The sequence below is a fragment of the Thalassophryne amazonica genome, chromosome 10 (assembly GCF_902500255.1).
Source record: "Thalassophryne amazonica chromosome 10, fThaAma1.1, whole genome shotgun sequence".
Classification (NCBI taxonomy): Eukaryota; Metazoa; Chordata; class Actinopteri; order Batrachoidiformes; family Batrachoididae; genus Thalassophryne; species Thalassophryne amazonica.
The window spans coordinates 117064016-117086285 of NC_047112.1; the positions used below are offsets into that span (position 1 = coordinate 117064016).

The window sequence follows — 22270 nt, forward strand, 5'->3', positions numbered from 1 at the left end:
TAAGAAGCTCTTCAAGGTCCAAGCCAGTCTCCAGACCTGAACTCAAAGAAAAACTTTGGAGGGCGCTGAAACTCGAAACTTGAAAGATCTGGAGAAGATCTGTATGAAGGAGTGGACCAAACTCCTTCTGCAGTGTGCAAACTTGGTGAAAAACTCCAGAAACACCTGAGCTCTGTAATTGCAAACAAAGGTTTCTGTACCAAATATTGAGGTCTGTTTTTCCTATTGTATCTAATACTTATTTCATGCAATAAACAAAAACTAATTAATTACTTAAAAATCATGCAATGTGATTTTCTGATTTTTTTTTTTTTTTTTAAATTACACAGTGTTGCATACTGTGGGACCTTGGATTGGTCCTTGCACCAGCACTGCTTGCCATCTTACAGTTGTATGCAAACATCTGGGCATCTCTGATAATTTTCATGATTTTCCTTTATAAATCATTGGTTGTCTAGATCAGAAATTTCAGTTAAATTCATCATATAGCAGACAAACACACTGATATTTGAGAAGTGAAATGAAGTTTCTAGTATTTACAGAAAGTGTGCAATAATTGTTTAAACAAAATTAGGCAGGTGCATAAATTTGGGCACCCTTGTCATTTTATTGATTTGAATTCATTTAGCACTAATTATTGGAACACAAAATTGGTTTGGTAAGCTCATTGACTCTTGACCTCCTTACACAGGTGAATCCAATTATGAGGTGGCCATTTGCAAATGTTTCCCCTCTTTGCATCTCTTCTAATGAGTGGCAATGTGGGAGCCTCTAAACAACTCTCAAATGAACTGAAAACAAAGACTGTTCAACATCATGGTTTAGGGGAAGGATACAAAAAGCTATCTCAGAGATTTCAGCTGTCAGTTTATAGTTATAGTTCATAGTGAGGAAATGGAAGACCACAGGCACAGTATTAGTTAATGCCAGAAGAGGCAGGCAAAGAAAAATCTCAGGTAAGCTGAAGCAAAGGATGATGAGAACAGTCATAGTCAACCCACAGACCTGCTCCAAAGACCTACAACATGATCTTGCTGCAAATAGTGTCTCTGTGCATCATTCAACTATACAGCGCACTTTGCACAAAGAGATGCTGTATGATGCTGTAATGCAAAGAAAGCCTTTTCTGTGTACACGCCACAAACAGTCACTTGAGGTATGCTAAAGCACATTTGGACAAGCCAGCTTCATTTTGTAATAAGGTGCTGTGGACTGATGAAACTAAAATTGAGTTATTTGGACATAACATGCATGGCTGAAAAAGAACACAGCATTCCAAGAAAAACACTTTCTACCTACAGTAAAATTTGGAGGTGGTTCCATCATGCTGTGGGGCTGTGTGGCCAGTGCAGGTACTGGGAATCTTGTTAAAGTTGAGGGTCACATGGTGACAGTCAATATCAGCTGATTCTTGAGAGCAATGTTCATGAATCAGTGACAAAGCTGAAGTTGTGCTGGGGCTGGATCTTTCAACAAGACAACGACCCTAAACACTGCTCAAAATGTACTAAAGCATTCATGCAGAGGAACAAGTACAATGTTCTGGAATGGCCATCTCAGTCCCCAGACCTGAATATTATTGAAAATCTGTGGTGTGATTTTAAGCAGGCTGTCCATGCTCGGAAACCAACAAACCTGAGATGTTTTGTAAAGAAGAATGGTCCAAAATACCTTCAACCAGAATCCAGACTCTCATTGGAAGCTATGGGATGCGTTTAGAGGCTGTTATTTCTGCAAAAGGAGGACCTACTAAATATTGATGTACGAGGTCTGTTAGAAAAGTATCCGACCTTTTTTTTTTTTTTCAAAAACTATATGGATTTGAATCATGTGCACTTGCATCAGACAAGCTTGAACCTTCGTGCACATGCGTGAGTTTTTTCATGCCTGTCGGTTGCATCATTGGCCTGTGGGCAGGCTTTGAGTGAGCACTGGTCCACCCCCCTCGTCGGATTTTTATTGTCAGTGAAATGGCTGAGAGGCTGCCGCTTTGCTCCATGAATTTTTTTTCAGAAACTGTTAGAGACAGCCAGTTGGAAACCATTTGAAAGATTCAGATGGATTTCGGTGAAGATTCGGTCGGTATCACACAGATTAAGGACCTTTAAAACTGGATTAAAAACGGCCCACAGCGGTGGAGGGCGCACCGCGCCCCGAGCGGCCATCGACAGGCTGGAACGAGCAGATCACTTCCAAATTTAAGGTTCTGTTGATGCAGGATGTCTTGTGACTAGCAGAGAAGTTTCAGAAGAGGTCGGGATCAGCACTTTATCGGCACATTCCACTGTTAAAGGAGATTTTGTAATGAAAGACGTGCGGACGGATTCGCACGTCGGGACGGAGCCGCTCACAGCCGCTGGACAAACACCTCCATGTTGGAAGTCTCACAGGACAAGTTGGAACATGCCTAGCTGTTAAACAATTTCTCGGATACTCACTCGACTGAAAAGCCACCGAAAGCCGCCTGAACCATAAGAATGGTTTCCAACACGGAGGTGTTTTTTTGTTGAGCGACGCGTGAAATCCTCCACACGTCTTTCATTACAAAATCTCCTGTAACAGTGGAATGTGCCGCAAAAGTGCTATGTCGCCATTTCTGTGGTAGTCACACGATGTCCCGGATCAACACAGCGTTCAGTTTAGAAATGATCTGGTCGTTCCAGCCTGTTGATGGCCGCTCGGTGCGCCGTGCGCCCTCCGCCGCTGTGGGCTGTTTTTAATCCAGTTTTAATGGTCCTTAATCCGTGTGATACCGACAGAATCTTCACCGAAATCCATCTGAATCTTTCAAATGGTTTCCAACTGGCTGTCTCTAACAGTTTCTGAAAAAAAATTCATGGAGCAAAGCGGCAGTCTCTCAGCCATTTCACTGACAATAAAAATCCGATGAGGGGGGTGGACCAGTGCTCACTCAAAGCTGCCCACAGGCGAATGACGCAACCGACAGGTGTGAAAAAACTCACGCATGCGCACGAAGGTTCAAGCTTGTCTGATGCAATCACACATGATTCAAATCCATATAGTTTTTGAAAAAAATAAAGTCGGATAGTTTTCTCACAGACCTCGTATTTCTTCTGTTTGTCTGCTAAATCATATATTTAACTGAAATTGTTGATCCAAACAACCAATGATTTATAAAGGAAAATTATGGAAATCATCGGGGGTGCCCAAACATACAACTGTAAGTGGTTGTCCCATTAAATTCACCAGACTCGGTCACTGTTTCAATGTGTTTTAAAACTGTGCACTTCAAGCTTTACATGAGTTTTTAAATTATGTAGGCCTACTATAACCTGAATTATGAATAATAATTTCCACAGTATTTTTTTTTTTTTGGTGCATTTCATGGTCTTATATAGTCTGCGTATTTGCAGAAAAGCTGCAGTAAACAGTCTCACATTTCTTCATTCATCTGCGCTGAGAGCTCCATCTTCTGCTTTATCATTGGTGGAACCCCACACCATAAGCCAGGTGGTGGGGTCTCTGATGACTTTCTGGACAAAACGCAACCAAAAGTAGAAAAGTAGCACTGCCTCCTGCTGGACAGAAGCAGGAATGGCAAAATGAGATCATTGCAATGCACAAAAATACATGTCTAACAAGTCAGAGACTTGGGTGCTCAAAATGAATATCTGTTTTTATTTTTTTTGTTGTCATTCATTTATTTTAATCAGTTTAGCTTTGGTCAGGGACTATATGACCCATTCCTTTATAATTTTGAAACTTAATGTTACGTTTGTGTGTTTAAACACAGTCAAAATTGAGCCCCCAAAAATGCAAGCAGCATTTGCATTTTTGCACCCACAGGAGGTGGGTGCAAAAAGTCAATGTGATTTACTTGTATTATCCACACAAGTCTCAAAGTGCTAAACACTTGAAACTGTGACAAAAACAGGGCAGAGATAATCAAGTCCAAGTTCAGAAAATACAAAACGAAATAAAAACAAAACATAATTTAACTGACAGAGATCACTGAAGCAACTGACAAACAATACTCACAACCCAGGAAAGCTGGAACCACAGTGGAACTACAGGCAACTGGACTGGTGAGGACATAAATACAAACACACTCATAAGCAAAAGATGTGTCTAATTAGGGGAAGTAGGGGGAACTGACTCATCCAAATGGAGGACAGGTGTGTTAAAGGTAAGTGACAACATACAAATAAAAGGTGAACACAGACTAAAACATATGCAGGTGAGTGGAACATAATAGACATAATTATTGCAAACTACAATAGGAGAAGTAACAAAACCAACACAAAACTCAGAGTACATAAGGTGCCACACTGAGAGAACTAACATAATGACAGCAGGTGGTGATCAGAACATAAAGCTTATAAGAACTAATCAAGACTAAACCCAAAATCCATAACTAAAACAGAAAAGCAAAGTGGGACTCAAACATGAGGAGTACAACAGCAAAACATAACAAGCCAGCCGGGTGAAGTGAACTGCAGAGAAGGTAGGACGACTGTGTGACCCTCCAGGGTCCATGGCGGAGTCAGAGCAGAGGTCTGGAGATCCTCCTGGGCTAACAGCAGCATCAAGGGGGTGACCGGCCTGCCCCACTGGAGACCAGTACCACACCAGGTGAGCGGCCACACCACTCACTGAAGTCCACAGCAGAACCAGGATAGAGGCGATGAGACCGACAGGTGTCCACAGCATCATTGTGTGGGGAAACTGGGTGGCTCACTGGTGTCTCGACATCATCAGGTGGAGGACCTGGTAGTCCTTCAGGAACCTCGGCATCTTTGGGCAGATGATTACTCTGCGGACGGCCCCATTGCTTCCCCAATATCCTTGGGAGGAGGACCGGATGGTCCCTCGGGAACACCAATGTCATTGGGTGGATTAGCAGAAGGGTCAACTGGCTGTCCGACGACATCTGGAAGAGGAGCAGATGGCTCTGTTGGAAACCCACCGTCGACCAGAACGACACTGGACCTGCTCACAGAGTGACGCAGAGGATGGAGGAGGTGTGTCGCTCCACGACCACCAGGGTGCTGGAAAACAGAGCACAAGTTAGACTTAAGCCGGGTTCACACGGCAGGATAATTAGGCCAATATCGGATCTGATCCTTCCGACAATCTTAAGGATGCCCTGACAATCATGATGACGCTAAAGATAATCTTATTAGATATTCCTGCCATGTGTGGTGTATTCAGAGCGCTCTGATCTGCTCGGAAGGGTGTCAGGAGCACTCCGATCGCAAATCGGGGATATTCAACATGTTGGATTTTTTTGGCCCGATATCGCAGCGTGTGTTGTGTCTTCCGACCACAAACGAGCACGCAGCCAGCTGAATGTGACGTGGAGGGCAGGCTGTGTCCCAGGAGATGGGAACGGTGATCCAAAGGTGGAGGGAAGGTTACTAGTGCTCAGGCCGCATGATTGTGGGAGAAGTGACTGCAGACTGATAATGGTGTGGTGGAGAGATGAGATCAGGTGATGGAATGAGGTCAGATCTGTAATGAGGTGTGGTGCCACCATGTGTGGTGTGTTCGTGTGTGTCATGTCTGACGTCAATGTCGGAGTGGGAGACGTTGTGGTCGTGTCTGTTGCAGAAGTCAAAACTGAAGTTGGAGCGGGTGACTGGACAAAGAAGGTGTTTGAGACCAAAGAAAATGGAAGTGAGTATTGTGGAACAGGAGAGTAATAATCTAGCTACAAGTCCAGGATCTGAAAGAATACCTCCGCAGTGTTTCAGAGATCCAGAGCCTCTGAGTCGTCTACTGAATCCAACATACCATCACGGGTCTGACAGAAACCCATCCTCTGACTATGAGCAGGTGTAGTCAAACTCAGGTTGAGGAATTTTTGTTGGCAGATGGAGCTCTGGACTCCCAACTCAGTCCGGGAGCTGGTCTGCCTCAAACAGAGAGTCAAGGTTACATATCTCAGGAAACTGATCAAACACCCACTTGTTCTCCTCCAGTAAATCCCATGCCTGGTCTAAAAAAACCCATAACGCTTTCCGGGGGTGAGGCTGCTGTGAAAGTAGTTAAATATAGACCAATTTGAAATAAGTATTAAGCACCCCCTAGTCCAGATTTGTGGATATGTCCCTATGCAAGACGAACTGACTGTCCTGGGGGGCGTGACTGGAGGGCTGATTACCAACGTCCATGGCATCTGGACTCTGATGGTCACATCCGTGAGGCCTTTAAAAGCCACTGGGTTCTGGGCCCAGTCTGGGAGGTTCTCCAACTCCAACAGACCCTCCAGGGAGTACCGTTCAGGAAAGACATCAAAAGCCCAGGTGTTAGAGTCTAATAAATCCAACACCTGATTCACAAAATTCCTCCTTTTCTTGGGATTATAACAGCAGCGTACAGAAAAACAAAGTCTAGATTGTTCTCCAAAGGTTTTTAATGTAACCAAATCAGGGAGGCTGCCTGTAGGGGTCATGTCTCTGGCCTGCAGATTCTGTTATGTTGGTATGTTCAAACACATTTAAAATTGAGCCCCCAAAAATGCAAGCAACCAAACACAGGAGGTTGGTGCAAAAAGTCAAAGTGATTTTATTATCCACACAAGTCCGTGTTAAATAATCCAAATGATGACAAAACCAGAACAGGGCAGAGAGAACTGAGTTCAAACTCAGACAATACTAGAGCAAAAACCATAATTTAACTGACAAACAGAAATCAATGACGCAACTGGCAAACGATACTCACAACCCAGGAAAGCTGGAACCTACAAAACAACTGGACGGAGGACAGCTGAGGACTTAAATACAAACACACTAATAAGCAACAGATGTATCTAATTAGGGAAAGGAGGATGAACTGACTGAACAAAATGGACAACAGGTGTGTGAAAAGTCAAAGGTCAAGTGACAACATACAAATAAAAAGTGAACAGAAACTAAATGGACATCTGCAGGTGAGTAGAACATAATAAACATAATTATTGCAAACTACAATAGGGGAAGTAACAAAACCAACACAAAACTCAGAGTACATAAGGTGCCAGACTGAGAGAACTAACATAATGATAGCAGGTGGTGATCAGAACATAAAGATTATAAGAACTAATCAAAACTAAACCCAAAATCCATAACTAAAATAGAAAAGCAAAATGGGACTCAAACATGAGGAGTAGAACAGCAAGACATGACATAAGCCAACCAGGGGAGTATGCAGGGGTGGTACACAGGGGACCAGATCAGACAAGTATAAATGAACAGATACTGAAAATAATAATAGTAGAATACATACAGCACAAAATAATACCTAAAAGTGCACAGACAAGCATACCCACAACACCTAAGTTTATGTCGCAATATACACCGTAACTGTGAAGGGATTCAGTTTATGTCATGATATGAATTTTAAGTCATATCCCCCAGCCCTAGTATCAGTCATCAGTTTGGTGACAGAATATTATCTTACTTTATGTGCAGAGTGCTTGCAGATGTCAGAAACCTGCCAGTGGAAGGATGCAGATTTTCTAATCACAGACCAGCTGCTTTTAACACCCAATCATCTACTCACTCATTACAGGTCATTACAGGTCAGAAATGTAAGAACTAGTTAAACCAATAAGACTGTGGAAAAAATTACACAGTGTGCCACAGCTAGAAGCAGGACAACAACTTTTATACTCGTGTCTGTCTCAAAGTTTAGCATTTAACTTTTGGGAATGAAACTGAAAAACTGAAAGGCCACAGCTGAAAAACAGAATGGAGAGCAGAAACAGTCACTTTTTTCTTTCGTGTCAGTGAGCGGAATTCCTCACAGACTTCGAGTCGACTGTGAGTCAAGACCAAGACTTTGGGGATTTTGGAGTGGTCGAGAGAGAGTCCTAAAAAAAAAAAAGTCTAAGACCATGAATAATAAGATTTAAAGTGTATGTTTGTGGCAAATAAAATGTCAAATGAGCTGACTATGTTGTGAAAGTGTAGGTACACGGACCCACAACAGGGGGCGCAAATGAACGGACAATGGAATAAGCCAAAATATAACAATTTAATGTTGTGAATGTGCACAACAGAGCAACAGACAACACAATTGAGATTAACAGTCAATAATTCACGGTGACGTGTGGGCAGGCTCGAGGATAGAAGATGCCTGTCCAGAGAAGAGCCGGATCCCACACGTTTTCCACTGCCACCGGATCTGAAGCACCCCGGAGCCACCAAGCGCTGGGTCCCCAGGTGGCCATTGCCTCCGGCTGTCAGATCGGGTACTGCTGGCAGGAAGAACAGACAGGTGATGGTGGGTGCGTGAACACCCAGCAAACAGTCAGAAAGGGTGGGTAACACCTCCACCTCTTAAGCACAGTCACACAGGAACAATAACGTGCAGCGCCTGAAAGACTACTTATCCGAGGAGCGAAGAGCGTCGTCTCCTCCCAGCTTCCAGCTGCTGACCAGTCAACAGGTGCGCCTGCAAATGTTCAGAATGATTGTACGGCACAAAACAACGGCTGAGTGTTTACCTGATTGGTAGACGATTTCTCGGCAGTGAGGTGAAGATGCTGCCCGGCTTTTATTGAGATGTGGTTGTGGTGATGATGAGTGACAGCTGGTGCTGGTGATGAATGCCAGCTGCCACTCCCGGTTACTCCGGTGCCCTTTCGTGCCTGAAGCCCGCACTTCAGGCAGGGCGCCCTCTGGTGGTGGGCCAGCAGTACCTCCTCTTCAGCGGCCCACACAACAGACTATTCCAAATAAATAAATGAAGAATTATGAAAAAATTGATGTATTGTTTTATTTTATCATTCATCCAGTTGAATCTATGTTAAAATGTCCAACTTTAGAACTTAGAACTTTGGAACTTTTATAAGCATCTTTACAGTCTGGTACAAATTGTGTGTGTGTGTGTGTGTGTGTACAGGAGGACCTACAGCACAACAAAGTGAGTGACGTGCGCTCGCAGCTTCGCTTCCTGGAGGAGGTGGAGAGTTTGAAGAAAAGGAAGATTGATGAAGAAGAGAGAGAGAAGCTGTTGTGTTTGGCCAGAGTGAGTTGTCCACACAGTCTTATGGTGCGTTTACACATAACCAAGACGCGTTATGAATGTAATTTTTCTGTCATTCGTGACACATTCCTGACATTCTTAATGTGACTTAATGCATCTGAATAGGTTTCTTAATAGTGTGTGTTGGTGTGTGATATTCTTGATATTCGTGGAGCACGTTTTTGCTTGTCAAAAAATCTTCCACGAATGTCACACACCACCCTCATTTCGTCTCACGTCATGGAGGTCGCAACTTTGCGTATTGATCCGTCCTGATGAGTATTGATCCTTAATAGAACGTGATAACGTTCGTAGTGGTTCCTGTGATGGTTCTTGGAGCCAAAACTGTCACGCGTTATTACAAAGTGACACGGAAACTGTCACGTTTTGACACGACTTGTAATGCGGTGTCACATTTCACTGCGCGCCACGACGAATCAGTTTTCTGTCACGTGTGCACAATTAAACTCGGCTCCACAGCGTTCAGTTTGATGCAGTATGCCAAAGAGGAACAGTGACGTGAAGTCAGCCAAGTGTCGTTCCACAGTTCCTGCTGAAGCTCCTCAGGACGTTCCTGCAGGTGTTCCACAGCTTAACCATGCGCTGTTATGCGCAATAGCGCGCAACAACACGGAACATTATTCTTGACCGTGCGTAATGGTTCCTGATAATTCTCCAGCAACACGTACCATTAATCGTAACGTGTGGTAACAGGTTGCAGCAGTTCCTGAGGACACCTGACCCCTCTGCCCCGAATCATCACATTTGTGATCAGTGGCCAAGAATGTGTACTTCATGGCATTCGTGACTTGTCATCGTTATGTGTAAACACAGCCTGGTTGTCTTAATCTTCTCGGTATATAACGGGATGCCAACACTGAAATGGTGACGTTTTTAGGTGATGTTCTTTATTCAGTGATGCTGAAGTTGAGCCCAGTAATCTTTTCATATTGTTGTCAACTATGGCGAAGACTAACTGATCATTTGTGTTTTAACATCACAGAGTCGCTCAAACACTGAGGATCCAGAGCATCAGCTGCTCAAGCAGAGAGCCAAAGAGGTGTGTGTGTGTGTGTGTGTGTGTGTGTGTGTTTTCATTGTAACAAAGTGTTAACTCTGGATTTTTGTGATGTTGAAGCTTTAAAGTAACACAGGGCAACTCTTGGTCTTTCTGGACCCAGAAACATGAGTGTCACTCCTGAGATGAGGGAACGTTATGTTCACTTCAGACAGTTACACTTCCAATGACAAAATCCAGAAAGTCATCCAAACAATGTGATCGTGATTGCCGTGGGTTTTATTCTTGATCCATGTGAGTCACAAACCCAGACACTCCAATTCCTTCTTCAGCTTCTCAGGTGCAGCAATCAGAGAATCCATTGACTCTGCAAAGATCAGCACAGCAGTGTCAAACATATCACAGCAGTTAGACTGTGTACTCAGTATCTTAACAAAAGCCTTGTACCAGGGTGAAACATGGTACCCAAATTGTTTTCACTCACACCTCCTAATAATTTGACATTGGAGGTGTTTTGATGACAACTGTAGGCTGCGTCTCGGAGGCCTTGTGTACACAAGGTCACCTCACCAGCGAAGTTTCCATTACACCTTTGCACAAGTGATATGTTTAGAATGTCGACAAAGCAGAATAGTGAAATGGCAGCATTGAGATGAACTAATGGAATGTGACTGCTGGGTTCTATGTTCTCACAACAACTATCATTCTCATGACAGTCGCAAGATTTGTCAAATCCAAATGTCATGCTGACGGAACCATATGTCACACTAAATACTGCCATTTCATCGTTTCTATTTATTCACTGTTGTTGTCCTGTCATCTCTTATAACGCTTAACAAGCGCTTCATCTCTTACTATGTCCACATGTACAGTGTTGTGTATTTCAGAATGTTGGGTCACGTTCTGCATGCTATGACCTGTTCTCATGAAAAAAAGTGTTTCCGTTGCAGTTTAAGCACCTGACAAACCACCTCGTGTGAGTACTAGCCTTGTTTGTATTGCCTTTTGGAAAGCTACATTATTTGCAGTGGTGGGCACAGATCCACTAACTGCTAATTAGCAAAGCTAACATTTTTGTTAGCTGATTAGCTTTTCTGCTAACTTTGAAAACCATCAGTGGACCATTTAGCTTCCGCTAAATTCAGTTCTGCTAACTTTCAGTCTGCTAACTTTTTGAGTAAAGCTTAATGGTCAGAAACATTTGTTTTTGAAAAACCCTAATATCATATGTTAGCCCCTGTCTGTTGCATGTTTTGCAGTAGTCAGACCGCTGTGAGCTCAGCCCCCCCACATATAACAACACAGACATGTGGCAGGAGACATCAAAAGCAAAGCACTTTTCACTCATAGTTTCATTTATTAACAAAACTAATTCCGGACAGTTTATTGAGATTAACAGCAACTCTGTCAGAGTCCAGGTGCTGCCCACAAACATCCAACAGCACTCATGGGGCACTCAGAAAAGGTGGGGCCATTTGTACAGCCAGTACAAAAGTAGAGAGCAGGTGACCACTGCGGCAGACGCTCACGAATGTCAGCTGTTTTGTAATTTCTCTGTGATTCTGGGAGCGATGAGAGAATGGTTTCATCAGCCAGGTTCTGAGAGCTAATACGTCATCGGCTCAGAAATTATTATTTTATGTTGCCGTGTTGTCAAGCAGGACAAAGAGTGGCATGAAGTGGGATAAAGCGGGATGAATTGTCATGATGAATTGCTTGGCAGTGCAGGGGATCTTTCACATTCTTTATTATTAATGTGTGAAAAGTCCAACACTTGGTGAATTCTGCTTCATGATAACAAGAAGAGTCAACATCGAAGGATCACACAGTGACGTCGCTATGAACGCTTGTCTGCCACAAGCCAGTTCTCCCTATGGTAACTTTTCTGACACCTCCTGCTTAAAACCCAAAAATTCAGAAGGATCGTGAGGAACTGCTTTCACAGTCTGTATTCATACTGCAAATCAACATCAAGCAAGCTTTTGCCCTTCTGCTCTATGGGAGGTTTCTCTCCTCTTCAGCTCCCCTTAAAGGACACCTTCGTTTCACAGGTGCACCAGACTCCCCACCTGCCGCTGGCACATGGCACCAGAAGTGAGTGTTTTTTTTGTTGTTGTTGTTTTTCTTGCAGAGATAGGATTTGCTATCAAGATTTCCTGAAATAATTGATCCATAAACTGAAATCCATAAATTAAACTGAAAAAAAAAAAAGATATCATGAATGGTATTCATGGTTTGTGACTTACGTTTTGCGAGACCTGCAATCATGTTTTGTGGGATATTTTATTCACGGTTTGCAGGAAAATTATAATAGCTCGTGGATATTCACGGTTTGTGTAAATTTCCATTAATAGTTAATAAATTAAACATTCACCAATTCACCAGTAAATTTCCATTAATTCACATTTTGGAGGTCAACAATTGTGATCGCGATCAAGGAAACCTCACCAGGGTCAAGCACCTCAAATCCTGCTAGCAACATGATTACTGTATATTACAGATGTCACTCATGTTATGGCGGTGTTTGTGGCAACCTGGAAATGTGGACATTTTCACCCATTGCAAAACAGCACATGAGAAGCAGACAGTACTCACCTGTCCAGTCGGACAGAGGGACACATAGCTCCTGAGTCAGGTGTCATAATATCTGATCTGTCAGCTGGATGGAACAGCACCACCGTTTATGACAGCTGAACGGCTCTCTCTCTCTCTCTCTCTCTCATAACAGCTGATTGGTGAGAGGTGAGAGGAGCCTCTGTGCACCCTGTAATTTCCATTTCCACAAAGAGCTGCCATTGCTCCTTCCTAGGTTTCGAAGGACATCCAATTTATGACCTGAAACATGTAGTCCAGGACCTTCTGATTATGGGATCAGTGAACTGCATGAAGGACTGCTGCCCATTGCTGGCGGCTGCAGTGGTTATTTCAAATTGGCATGTGCATGATCTGATGAGGCAATGCTGTGATTGGTCCGTGTACGTGCACTTCAGTGATGCCTTATTCAGAGGTACCTGGTTAAGATGATTTCAGTTCATTGGTTGGATGTCATTCAAAATGCAGGAGACAGGAATGGCAGGTCTTGTAAAAACAGCAGAGGACAGTGAACAGCTCTCCGGCTCCTCTCCCTGTGTGCCTTCTGACCAGACTTGGGGTGGCAATCGAAGTAGTTGAACTGCATTCTTACATAGCTGTCGGAATCTATCCCTCCTGAATGTGTGTCGAATTTTGGCTTTTTTCCGGTTGCACCTGATTCTGCATGATTCCTGCTCATTCTTGCTAACTCTGACGGGGCCCTAAGTCTTTTCCCACTGTCCACATCACTCAGTTTTTTTTCTGTCCTATCTGTTCAGTTACAGCAAACAGAAGAAGCTCAGCTGCAGCAAAGACAGGCCAACATCGCTGCTTTGGCTGCTATCGGGCCTCGCAAGAAGAGAGCCCCGGAAGAGAGCCAGGTTTGTCTGAGTGCTGGTCGTGGCTGTAATTCCTATCTGTAATTTGTGCTGTTTGACATGTGAAAACTGGCCATTTTCGCGTATTTACACAGTTTTGCACAAGATATAAATAAGTCTTTTTTGAAAATGCAGGTTAGATGTCATAAAAACAATTTACGACAATCATATGCTTATCCAATGAAAGACTAGTTAGCAGGCTTTTAATGGGCCTTTCATTGGATTCAGGTGTGTTGGACAGGGAGACAACAAAGAGTGTCAGGAAGGTAGTCGATTTCAAGGACCAAACTTGGGCACCCCTGCTTTACACAATGATGTCGGTTTTTAATGCAGTGCCGCCTGAGGGGTCGAAGGTCACGGGCATTCAATGTTGGTTTTCAGTCTTGCTGCTTACGTGTAGAAAGTTCTCCAGAGTCTCTGAATCTTCTGATTATATTATGGACTGTAGATGATGGAATCCCCTAAATTCCTTGCAATTGAAAGTTGAGAAACATTGTTCTTAAACTGTTGGACTATTTTTTCATACAGTTGATTGCAAAGTGGTGATCCTCACCACATCTTTGCTTGTGAATGGTTGAGCCTTTTGGGGATGCTCCTTTTATACCCAATCATGACACTCACCTGTTTCCAATCAGGTGTTCTTTGAGCATTCATCAACTTTCCCAGTCTTTTGTTGCCCTGTCCCAACTTTTTTGAAATGTGTTGCAGGCATCCATTTAAAAATGAGAAAATATTTGCACAAAAACAAAAAAGTATCAGTTTGAACATTAAATATCTTGTCTTTGTGGTGTATTCAATCGAATACAGGTGGAAGAGGATTTGCAAATCATTGTATTCTGTTTTTATTTACATTTCACATAACGTCCCAACTTCATTGGAATTGGGGTTGTAAAACCCCATAAACCGATGGCGACACATCGTCAGGCTGAAGAATGAGACCTTTCATGTTTGGTTCGCACTGAGGACCCCAGAATCAGTGGCATTTACTGACAAGCCAGAAGAACTGCAGCGTCAGTGTTGTGTTCAGCAGGGGGGAGAGCTGATGTGCTGATCCCTGAGCCTGGTTCTGCTGGAGGTTTCTTCCTGTTAAAAGGGAGTTTTTCCTTCCCACTGTAGCCAAGTGCTTGCTCACAGGGGGTCGTTTTGACCGTTGGGGTTTTACATAATTATTGTATGGCCTTGCCTTACAATATAAAGCGCCTTGGGGCAACTGTTTGTTGTGATTTGGCGCTATATAAAAAAATTGATTGATTGATTGATTGATTGATTGATTCCAATGGTCTGCTTACTTCTTTATTCCTTTTTTTTTTTATGTAAAATGCTGACAATTTTTTAACTACTCTTCACCGGGGCAAAAACAGGTACCTCTGCTAGTACAAACAAGACCTCAGAGAACCTTTTTAGGGATCATTCTTATTTTGCTGTGGGGTGTAAGATATATTTTTGCACATATTTAATATCTTCACTGATTGAACACTTAGCAGGGGTGGTGGCCAAGTGGTTAGTGCACTTGGTTGCAGTACGGAAGGTTCCCGGTTCAAATCCCACCCCTGTCACATTTTTGAATGTAATGTGGCATTGCGTCAGGAATGGCATTCGGTGTAAAACTTGTGCCAATTCAACATGCAGATCCACCTTGAATCTGCTGTGGCAATCACGAGTGAAAAGAATGTAACAGCCGAAGGGACTTACTTTTACTGATTGAACACTTGATTTATGATCTGAACAACACAAACATATTTATCCACAGTATTTGGGTTGCTGACTAATTAAAAAATGCTTTAAGCATATTTTTGTGCATTTTCTGCACAGTTTTTCAGAACTGTTAAAATAAACCATACTGACCCCTGCAGCTGTGCTCATAGTTGAGCATTAAGCCAAAATAGTGGCTATTTCAAACATACTAAAGATCAGCTGTATCTTCTTGTGTGATGCCATCATGCAGTCATTAAATATACATTTTAAAAAGCTTGATTAATCTGCTGGGGTCAGTGGTGCCACAGTAAAGAATCCAAAATCTTCATGGCCATCCGAATCCTATAGCTTCATGATTTAACAGTTGGTCCAATATGACTCCACCAGCAAGAACAGATTGTGTTTCTGTAGTCTGACATTTAACTAGTCAAGCTTGCTTTTGAAATTGCTACTGAAATAGCTGCTACTACTGTAAAAAATTATTACATTGGCATGCAAGAATGCACAACCAACTCATCCACTATTGTAATAAATGTTATTTAAGTAGGTCTACAGATTCTTGAGATAACATCACTCACTCATTACTCATCTTCAACCGCTTATCCGAGATCGGATTGCTGGGGCAATAGCTTCAACAGGGGACACCAGGGGACACCTTTCCACCTCAGTCTGGGCGATTCTGAGGTGTTCCCAGGCCAGTGTGGAGATATAATTTCTCCACCTAGTCTGGGGTCTCCTCCCAGATGGACGTGCCTGGAACACCTCCCTAGGGATGCACTCAGGGGGCATCCTTACCAGATGCCAAAACCACCCCAGCTGGCTCCTTTGAAAGCAAAGGAGCAGCGGCTGTACTCCGAACTCCCCGCAGATGACCGAGCGTCTCGCCATATCTCTAAGGTAGACACCAGCCACCCTCCATGGGAAGCCCATTTTGGCTGTTTGTACCCGCGATCTAGTTCTTTCGGTCATGACCCAACCCTCATGACCATAGGTGAGAGGAGGAACGAAGACTGACCAGTAGATCGAGAGTTTTGCCTTTTGGCTCAGCTCCCTTTTTGTCACAACAATACAGTAGAGCGAATGCAATACCGCCCCTGCTGTGCTGGTTCTCGAGCCAGTCTCACCCTCCATCGTCCCCTCACTCGTGAACAAGACCCCAAAGTACTTGAACTCCTTCACTTGGGGCAAGACCGCATTTCCTACCTGGAGTAGGCAATCCATCAGTTTCCTGCTGAGAGCCATGACCTCAGATTTAAAGGTGCTGATCCTCATCTCAGCCATTTCACACTTGGCTACGAACGATCCAGTGAGTGTTAGAGGTCACAGGCCGATGAAGCCACCAGGACCACATCATCTGCAAAAAGCAGCGATGAGACCCTGAGCTCACCAAACTGGAAACCCTCCTCCCCCTGACTACGCCTTGATATCCTTTCCATGAATATCACAAACAAGATTGGTGACCAGGCACAGCCCTGGCGGACGCCAACCCCCACCAGAAATGAGTCCAACTTAACTGCTGAGCACCCGAACTGAGTTTTCGCTTTGTGAGTACAGAAATTGGATGGCCCTGAGAAGGGGCTGCCTCACTCCATTCTCCCGCAGCACCTCCCACAGTATCTCCTGGGGTACCTGATCATATGCCTTCTCCAAGTCCACAAAACACATGTAGACTGGATTGGCACTCCCAGACACCTTCCAGGATCCTTGTGAGAATAAAGAGCTAGTCGGTTGTTCCACAACCAGGACAGAACCTGCATTGTTTCTCTTCAATCAGACTTTACCAGGGAGCCTGAGTAGTTTGATGCCCCTGCAATTGGCACACACTCTCTGGTCCCATTTTTTTTTTTTAAATATGGGGACCACCCCCTAGTCTGATGCTCCTTAGGTACTGTTCCAGACCACAACGCAGTTTTGAAGAAAGGTCTCATCCAAGACAGTCCCTCCACACCCAGAGCCTTCAGCATTTCTGGACCAATCTCATCAACCCCCAGGGCCTTGCCACTGCTGAGTTAACACATTGATGCAAGATGCGGTTTGATACAGGAGCTCCTCAAAGTGTCCTTCCAGCAGCAGATTACATCCTCAGTTGAGGTCAACAGAGTCCCATCCTTACTGAAGACAGTTTGGATGGTTCCCCATTTCCCCCTCGTGAGGTGCCTCACGGTCCGCCAGAAGCATGTTGGTGCCCACTGAAAGTTCTTCTCCATGGTTGTTCTGAACTCCTCCCACACCCGCTGCTTTGCCTTCCCTCACAGCAGAAGCTGTGGCCCTTTGGGCCTGTCAGTACCTTGCAACTGCCACCAGAGTCCTCAGAGATAACATATCCCGGAAGAACTCCTTCTTCAGTCAGACGGTTTCCCTAACCACCGGTGTCCACCACGGTGTTCATAGTCAGCACCAGTGTGGACACAGACAACCCCTGGCTCCTCGCCATATTGCATTCTAGAGCCCGGCCGCGGTTCTGCATGCAACTCCAGTAACATTGGCCTTTGCAATTGAAATTGGCTTATGAGCCAATTATTATTTTTTTGCAAGTCCTCATGCTCCCTGATTAAATGCTCATGTTGGATTACACCATTTGCAAGGTCCTCTAACAACATGAACACAGCCATTGTTAATGCCATTTTCTTCATCGCTTTGCACATGCTTTTATACCCACTCATAACTGCAAACACGTGGGTGTGTTAATTGTTTAAGTGATGTGCACATCACTCTGATGACTTCCTGTTTTCACATTATTAAGTGTCTCAGCATCACCTCAACTTGTCAGTAGTGGACCAATAACTGCAGAAACGGGCGTACACCAGCCATGATTTTTGCGTGGTGCACCGCACATTTCACAGTCATTTAACTTTTGATACATCTGAACGTTAATGTGGAGAGGCACATACATTTTTGTGCATACACAGCCTTTGTACATGAGGCCCCAGGTCTTTGCACTCCATGTAGTGCAGGCACTGCCATGTGGAGGTTTCCCAGCTCCACTGACAGCAGTAGTCTCAATTTCAATTTTCAATTTATTTTCATTTATATAATAATAATAATAATAATAATAATACATTTTATTTGTATAGCGCTTTTCTGGACACTCAAAGACGCTTTACAACCAAGAGAAAAAAGATAAAAACAATAAGAGAAAACACATTAAAAATCAGGGCTATACATTAAAAGCTAACTTAAACAGGTGGGTTTTGAGTTCTTTCTTGAAGGAGGGGAGGTCGGGGCAAGCACAGAGTGGTTGGGGCAGAGAGTTCCAGAGGGTAGGGGCGGCAATGTCTCCCCAGGTTCTGAGCTTGGTCCTACAGGGAAAGGACAAAAGGTTTGTGTCGGAGGAGTGGAGAGCGCGTGATGGAGTGTGGCGGTGAAGGAGGTCAGTGAGATATGTGGGGGCCAGGTTATAAAGGGCTTTGAAAGTGATCAGGAGGATTTTGAAGTGGATGCGTTGAATGATGGGGAGCCAATGGAGGTTTTTGTAGGACGGGGGTGATGTGTTCTCGAGTGCGGGTGTGGGTGAGGAGACGGGCAGCAGAGTTTTGTATATACTGTAGTTTGTTGAGTATTTTAGAAGGTGAACCATAGAGGATGCTATTGCAATAGTCGATTCTGGATGTGATAAAAGCATGTATAATGGTTTCAGCAGCGGAGAAAGTGAGGGATGAACGGAGACGTGTGTTATTTTTCAGATGGAAAAATGCAGTCTGGGTTATTTGTTTAATGTGTGGATCAAATGAGAGGGTCGGGTTGAGAAGAATTCCAAGATTACAGACAAGGGGGGATGGGTTAAGTGTAGTGTTGTCAAAACAGAGTGAAAACTGGGTTGATTTTGTGATGTTTTTAGGGCCGATGATAATAATCTGTTTTGTCAGTGTTTAATTTCAAGAAATTGTGTTGCAGCCAAGTTTTTAAATCAGACAGGCAGTGGGTGAGGGTAGAGTGAATGTTAGGGTTTATGGATGTGGTGGAAATGTAAAGCTGTATGTCATCAGCATAACAGTGGAAGTGGAGACCATGATGATGGATGATACTTCCGAGAGAGAGAATGTAGAGAATGAAAAGGAGAGGACCAAGCACCGAACCTTGGGGAACGCCTTGAGATAGGGGGGCTATGGAGGAAGAGCAACGGTTAACGTAGATAAACTGTTGATGGTTTGTGAGGTATGATTGAAGCCAGGAGAGAGCGGAGCCAGTGATGTTGAGGGAGGTCTTGAGGCGAGACAGGAGAATGGAGTGGCTGATGGAGTCAAAGGCAGCGGTGAGGTCCAGGAGAATGAGAATATTGAGATGGCTGCAGTCAGAGGAGAGGAGATCACTGGTGACTTTGAGAAGAGCTGTTTCAGTACTATGTTTTGGACGGAAGCTGGATTGGAAGGGTACAAAATATAGCATCAAATCTCAACAGAGTTGCCTCAAGGCGCTTCACACGAATAAGGTCTAACCTCACTAACCCCCAGAGCAAGCACACAGGTGACAGTGGTAAGGACAAACTCCCTCTGACCTCAAGCTGACCAGGGGTGACCCTCTGCTTGAACCACGTGACCAACACAGTTGGCAATACAAATATACAGGAAATTTTTGTCTTTTGTTTCTATTTACACCTGCGCGAATGACTTATCAGTCCAATGTGTGAGTGACAATCTCTGCTGCATTTGTTGCACGTGTACTGTGATGGCTGCTGAGGCTGCCGCTGTTGCTCCTTCCATCTAGCTCATTGCTCAGCAAGACTTTGGCTCCTCTCCTCAGCCCTCTGTGCACCTGTTCTGACAGTAAGGCGCCAGGCTACACGATTATCTGCACACTGCTCCCACATGTTGACATGTTGACGTGTTGATGCTGTACATTTTCATATTCTTGCAGACATCCTTGAAATGCAGGTGTGGCCGATCAGCCAAACGACTGCCCTCTGCCAGCTCACCATTCAGTAGATTTTTAAGAATGCAGCCCGGATCCATTCTTCTGATGTGGCCAAGCCAAAGAAGGTGCCTTTCACTAAGAATGGTGAACATGCTGCTCATGTTGGCGCGTTACAAGACCTCTGTGTTGGGCACCTTGTCCTTGCCATCTGATGTGCAGAATTTGTCTGAGGCACCTCAGATGGTAGCTGTTGAGCTTTTCTCATGTCTGGCATAGGCAGTCTATGCCTCACTACCGTAGAGGAGTGTACTGAGCACACAGCTCTGGTAGACGTGCAGTTTTGTCTTCTCAGTGAGGCTAGAGTTGATCCAAACTCTGGCTTAGCCTTTTCATAACCACTGCTGCCTTCATAATCCTGCTGTTCATCTCTGTATCAATGGAGAGTGAGTTAGAGATGGTTGACCCAAGGTATGTGAAGTGCTCCACGACTTCCAGGCAGTACCCATCAATGTTAGGGGGAGCAACTGTGCCCTGCACCATGACGTTTGTCTTCTTCAGGCTGATGGTCATTCCGAACTCCTTGCAGGTGTGAGAGAGACGATTAACATCTCATAGATAAGTACAGCTCTTCCACCATTCAGAAGATTCAGATGGCTTTGGGTGGCTTTTCAGTCGAGTGAGTATCCGAGAAATTGTTGAAGATCTGGGCATGCCACAACATGTCCTGTGAGACCAACACGGAGGTGCTTTCGTTCCGCGCCATTAGCGGCTCCGTGGCAAATTCCTCTGCTCATGTTTTCATGACAAAATCTCCTTTAACAGTGGAATGTGCCGGAAAAGTGCTATGTCCACCTTTTCTGCCATTTCTCTGGTAGTCAGACAATGTCCCGGATCAACACAGCATTCAGTTTGGAAATGATCTGGTCGTTTCAGCCTGTCGATCGCCGCTTGGAACATGTCGCGCCCTCCGCCATTGTGCGCCGTCTTTAAACCGGCTGTAACACTCCTTAATCTGTGTGATCCCCATAAAATCGTCACTGAAAGCCATCTGAATTTTCCAAATGGTGTCCACCTGGCTGTCTCTCACAGTTTCTGGAAAAATTTGATGCAGCACTGCTCCAGCCGTTCAGACATTTTCCTCACAATGAAAATCCGATGAGAGGGGAGGACCAGTGCTCACTCAAAGCCTGCTCACAGGCGAATGACGCAACCGACAGGTGTGAAAAAACTCACGCATGCGCACGAAGGTTCAAGCTTGGCTGATGCAATCATACGTGATTCAAATCCATAAGTTTATTGCAAAAAATAAAAAGGTCGGATAGTTTTCTAACAGAAATCGTATTGTGTGTGCAAGAGACTGAGTGGAAGGGAAGTAAGAGCAGGAGCATCGCCGGTGAGCACAAGTTGTTGTACCATGGTGAGGACAGGAAGAGAAATGGTGTTGGGGTCATTTTAAAGGAAGAGTATGTTAAAAGTGTGTTGGAGGTTAAGCGAGTGTCTGACAGGGTGATGAGTGTGAAGTTGGAAATTGAAGGGGTGATGATGAATATCATCAGTGCATATGCCCCACAGGTAGGTTGTGAGATGAAGGAGAAAGAAGATTTCTGGAGTGTGTTAGATGAGGTGGTGGAGAGTGTGCCCAAGCATGAAAGAGTAGTGACAGGAGCAGACTTCAATGGGCATGTTGGTGAACCGAACAGAGGTGATGAGGAAGTAATGGGTAGATATGGTATTAAGGATAGGAATGGGGAAGGACAGATGGTTGTTGATTTTGCAAAAAGGATGGAAATGGCTGTGGTGAACACCTAGTTTAAGAAAAGGGAGGAGCACAGGGTAACATACAAGAGTGGAGGAAGGTGCACACAGGTGGACTACATTCTTTATAGGAGATGCCAGCTAAAAGAAATCTGAGACTGTAAGGAGAAAGTGTCGTTAGACAGCATAGGATGGTTGTTTGTAGGATGACTTTAGAGGTAAAGAAGAAGAGTGAGAGCTCAACAAAGGATCAGATGGTGGAAGCTGAAGGAGGAAGACTGTTGTGTGAAATTTAGAGAGCAGGTGAGAGAAGCACTGGTTGGAGGGGAAGCAATTTTGGACAACTGGAAAAGTGCTGCAGATGTGGTGAGGGAGACAGCTAGGACAGTACTGGGTGTGACATCTGGACAGTGGAAGGAAGACAAGGAGACTTGGTGGTGGAACGAAGAGGTCCAGGAAAGCATAAGGAGAAAGAGGTTGGCGAAAACGTTTTGGGATAGTCGGAGAGATGAAGAAAGTAGACAGGGGTACA

The 22270-nt window shown here is 44.3% G+C and overlaps 1 protein-coding gene across 1 annotated transcript in view; it reads left to right on the forward strand.

Moving 5' to 3' along the window:
• The window catches only part of LOC117518196 (transcription initiation factor TFIID subunit 4-like), a 204765-nt gene that overhangs the window by 148764 nt on the left and 33731 nt on the right, over positions 1–22270 (forward strand). Inside the window, exons 14-16 of the mRNA XM_034179253.1 lie at positions 8848–8973; positions 9974–10030; positions 13339–13440. Coding sequence (XP_034035144.1) covers positions 8848–8973; positions 9974–10030; positions 13339–13440 — 285 coding nt within the window. The remainder of the gene's footprint in view (positions 1–8847; positions 8974–9973; positions 10031–13338; positions 13441–22270) is intronic.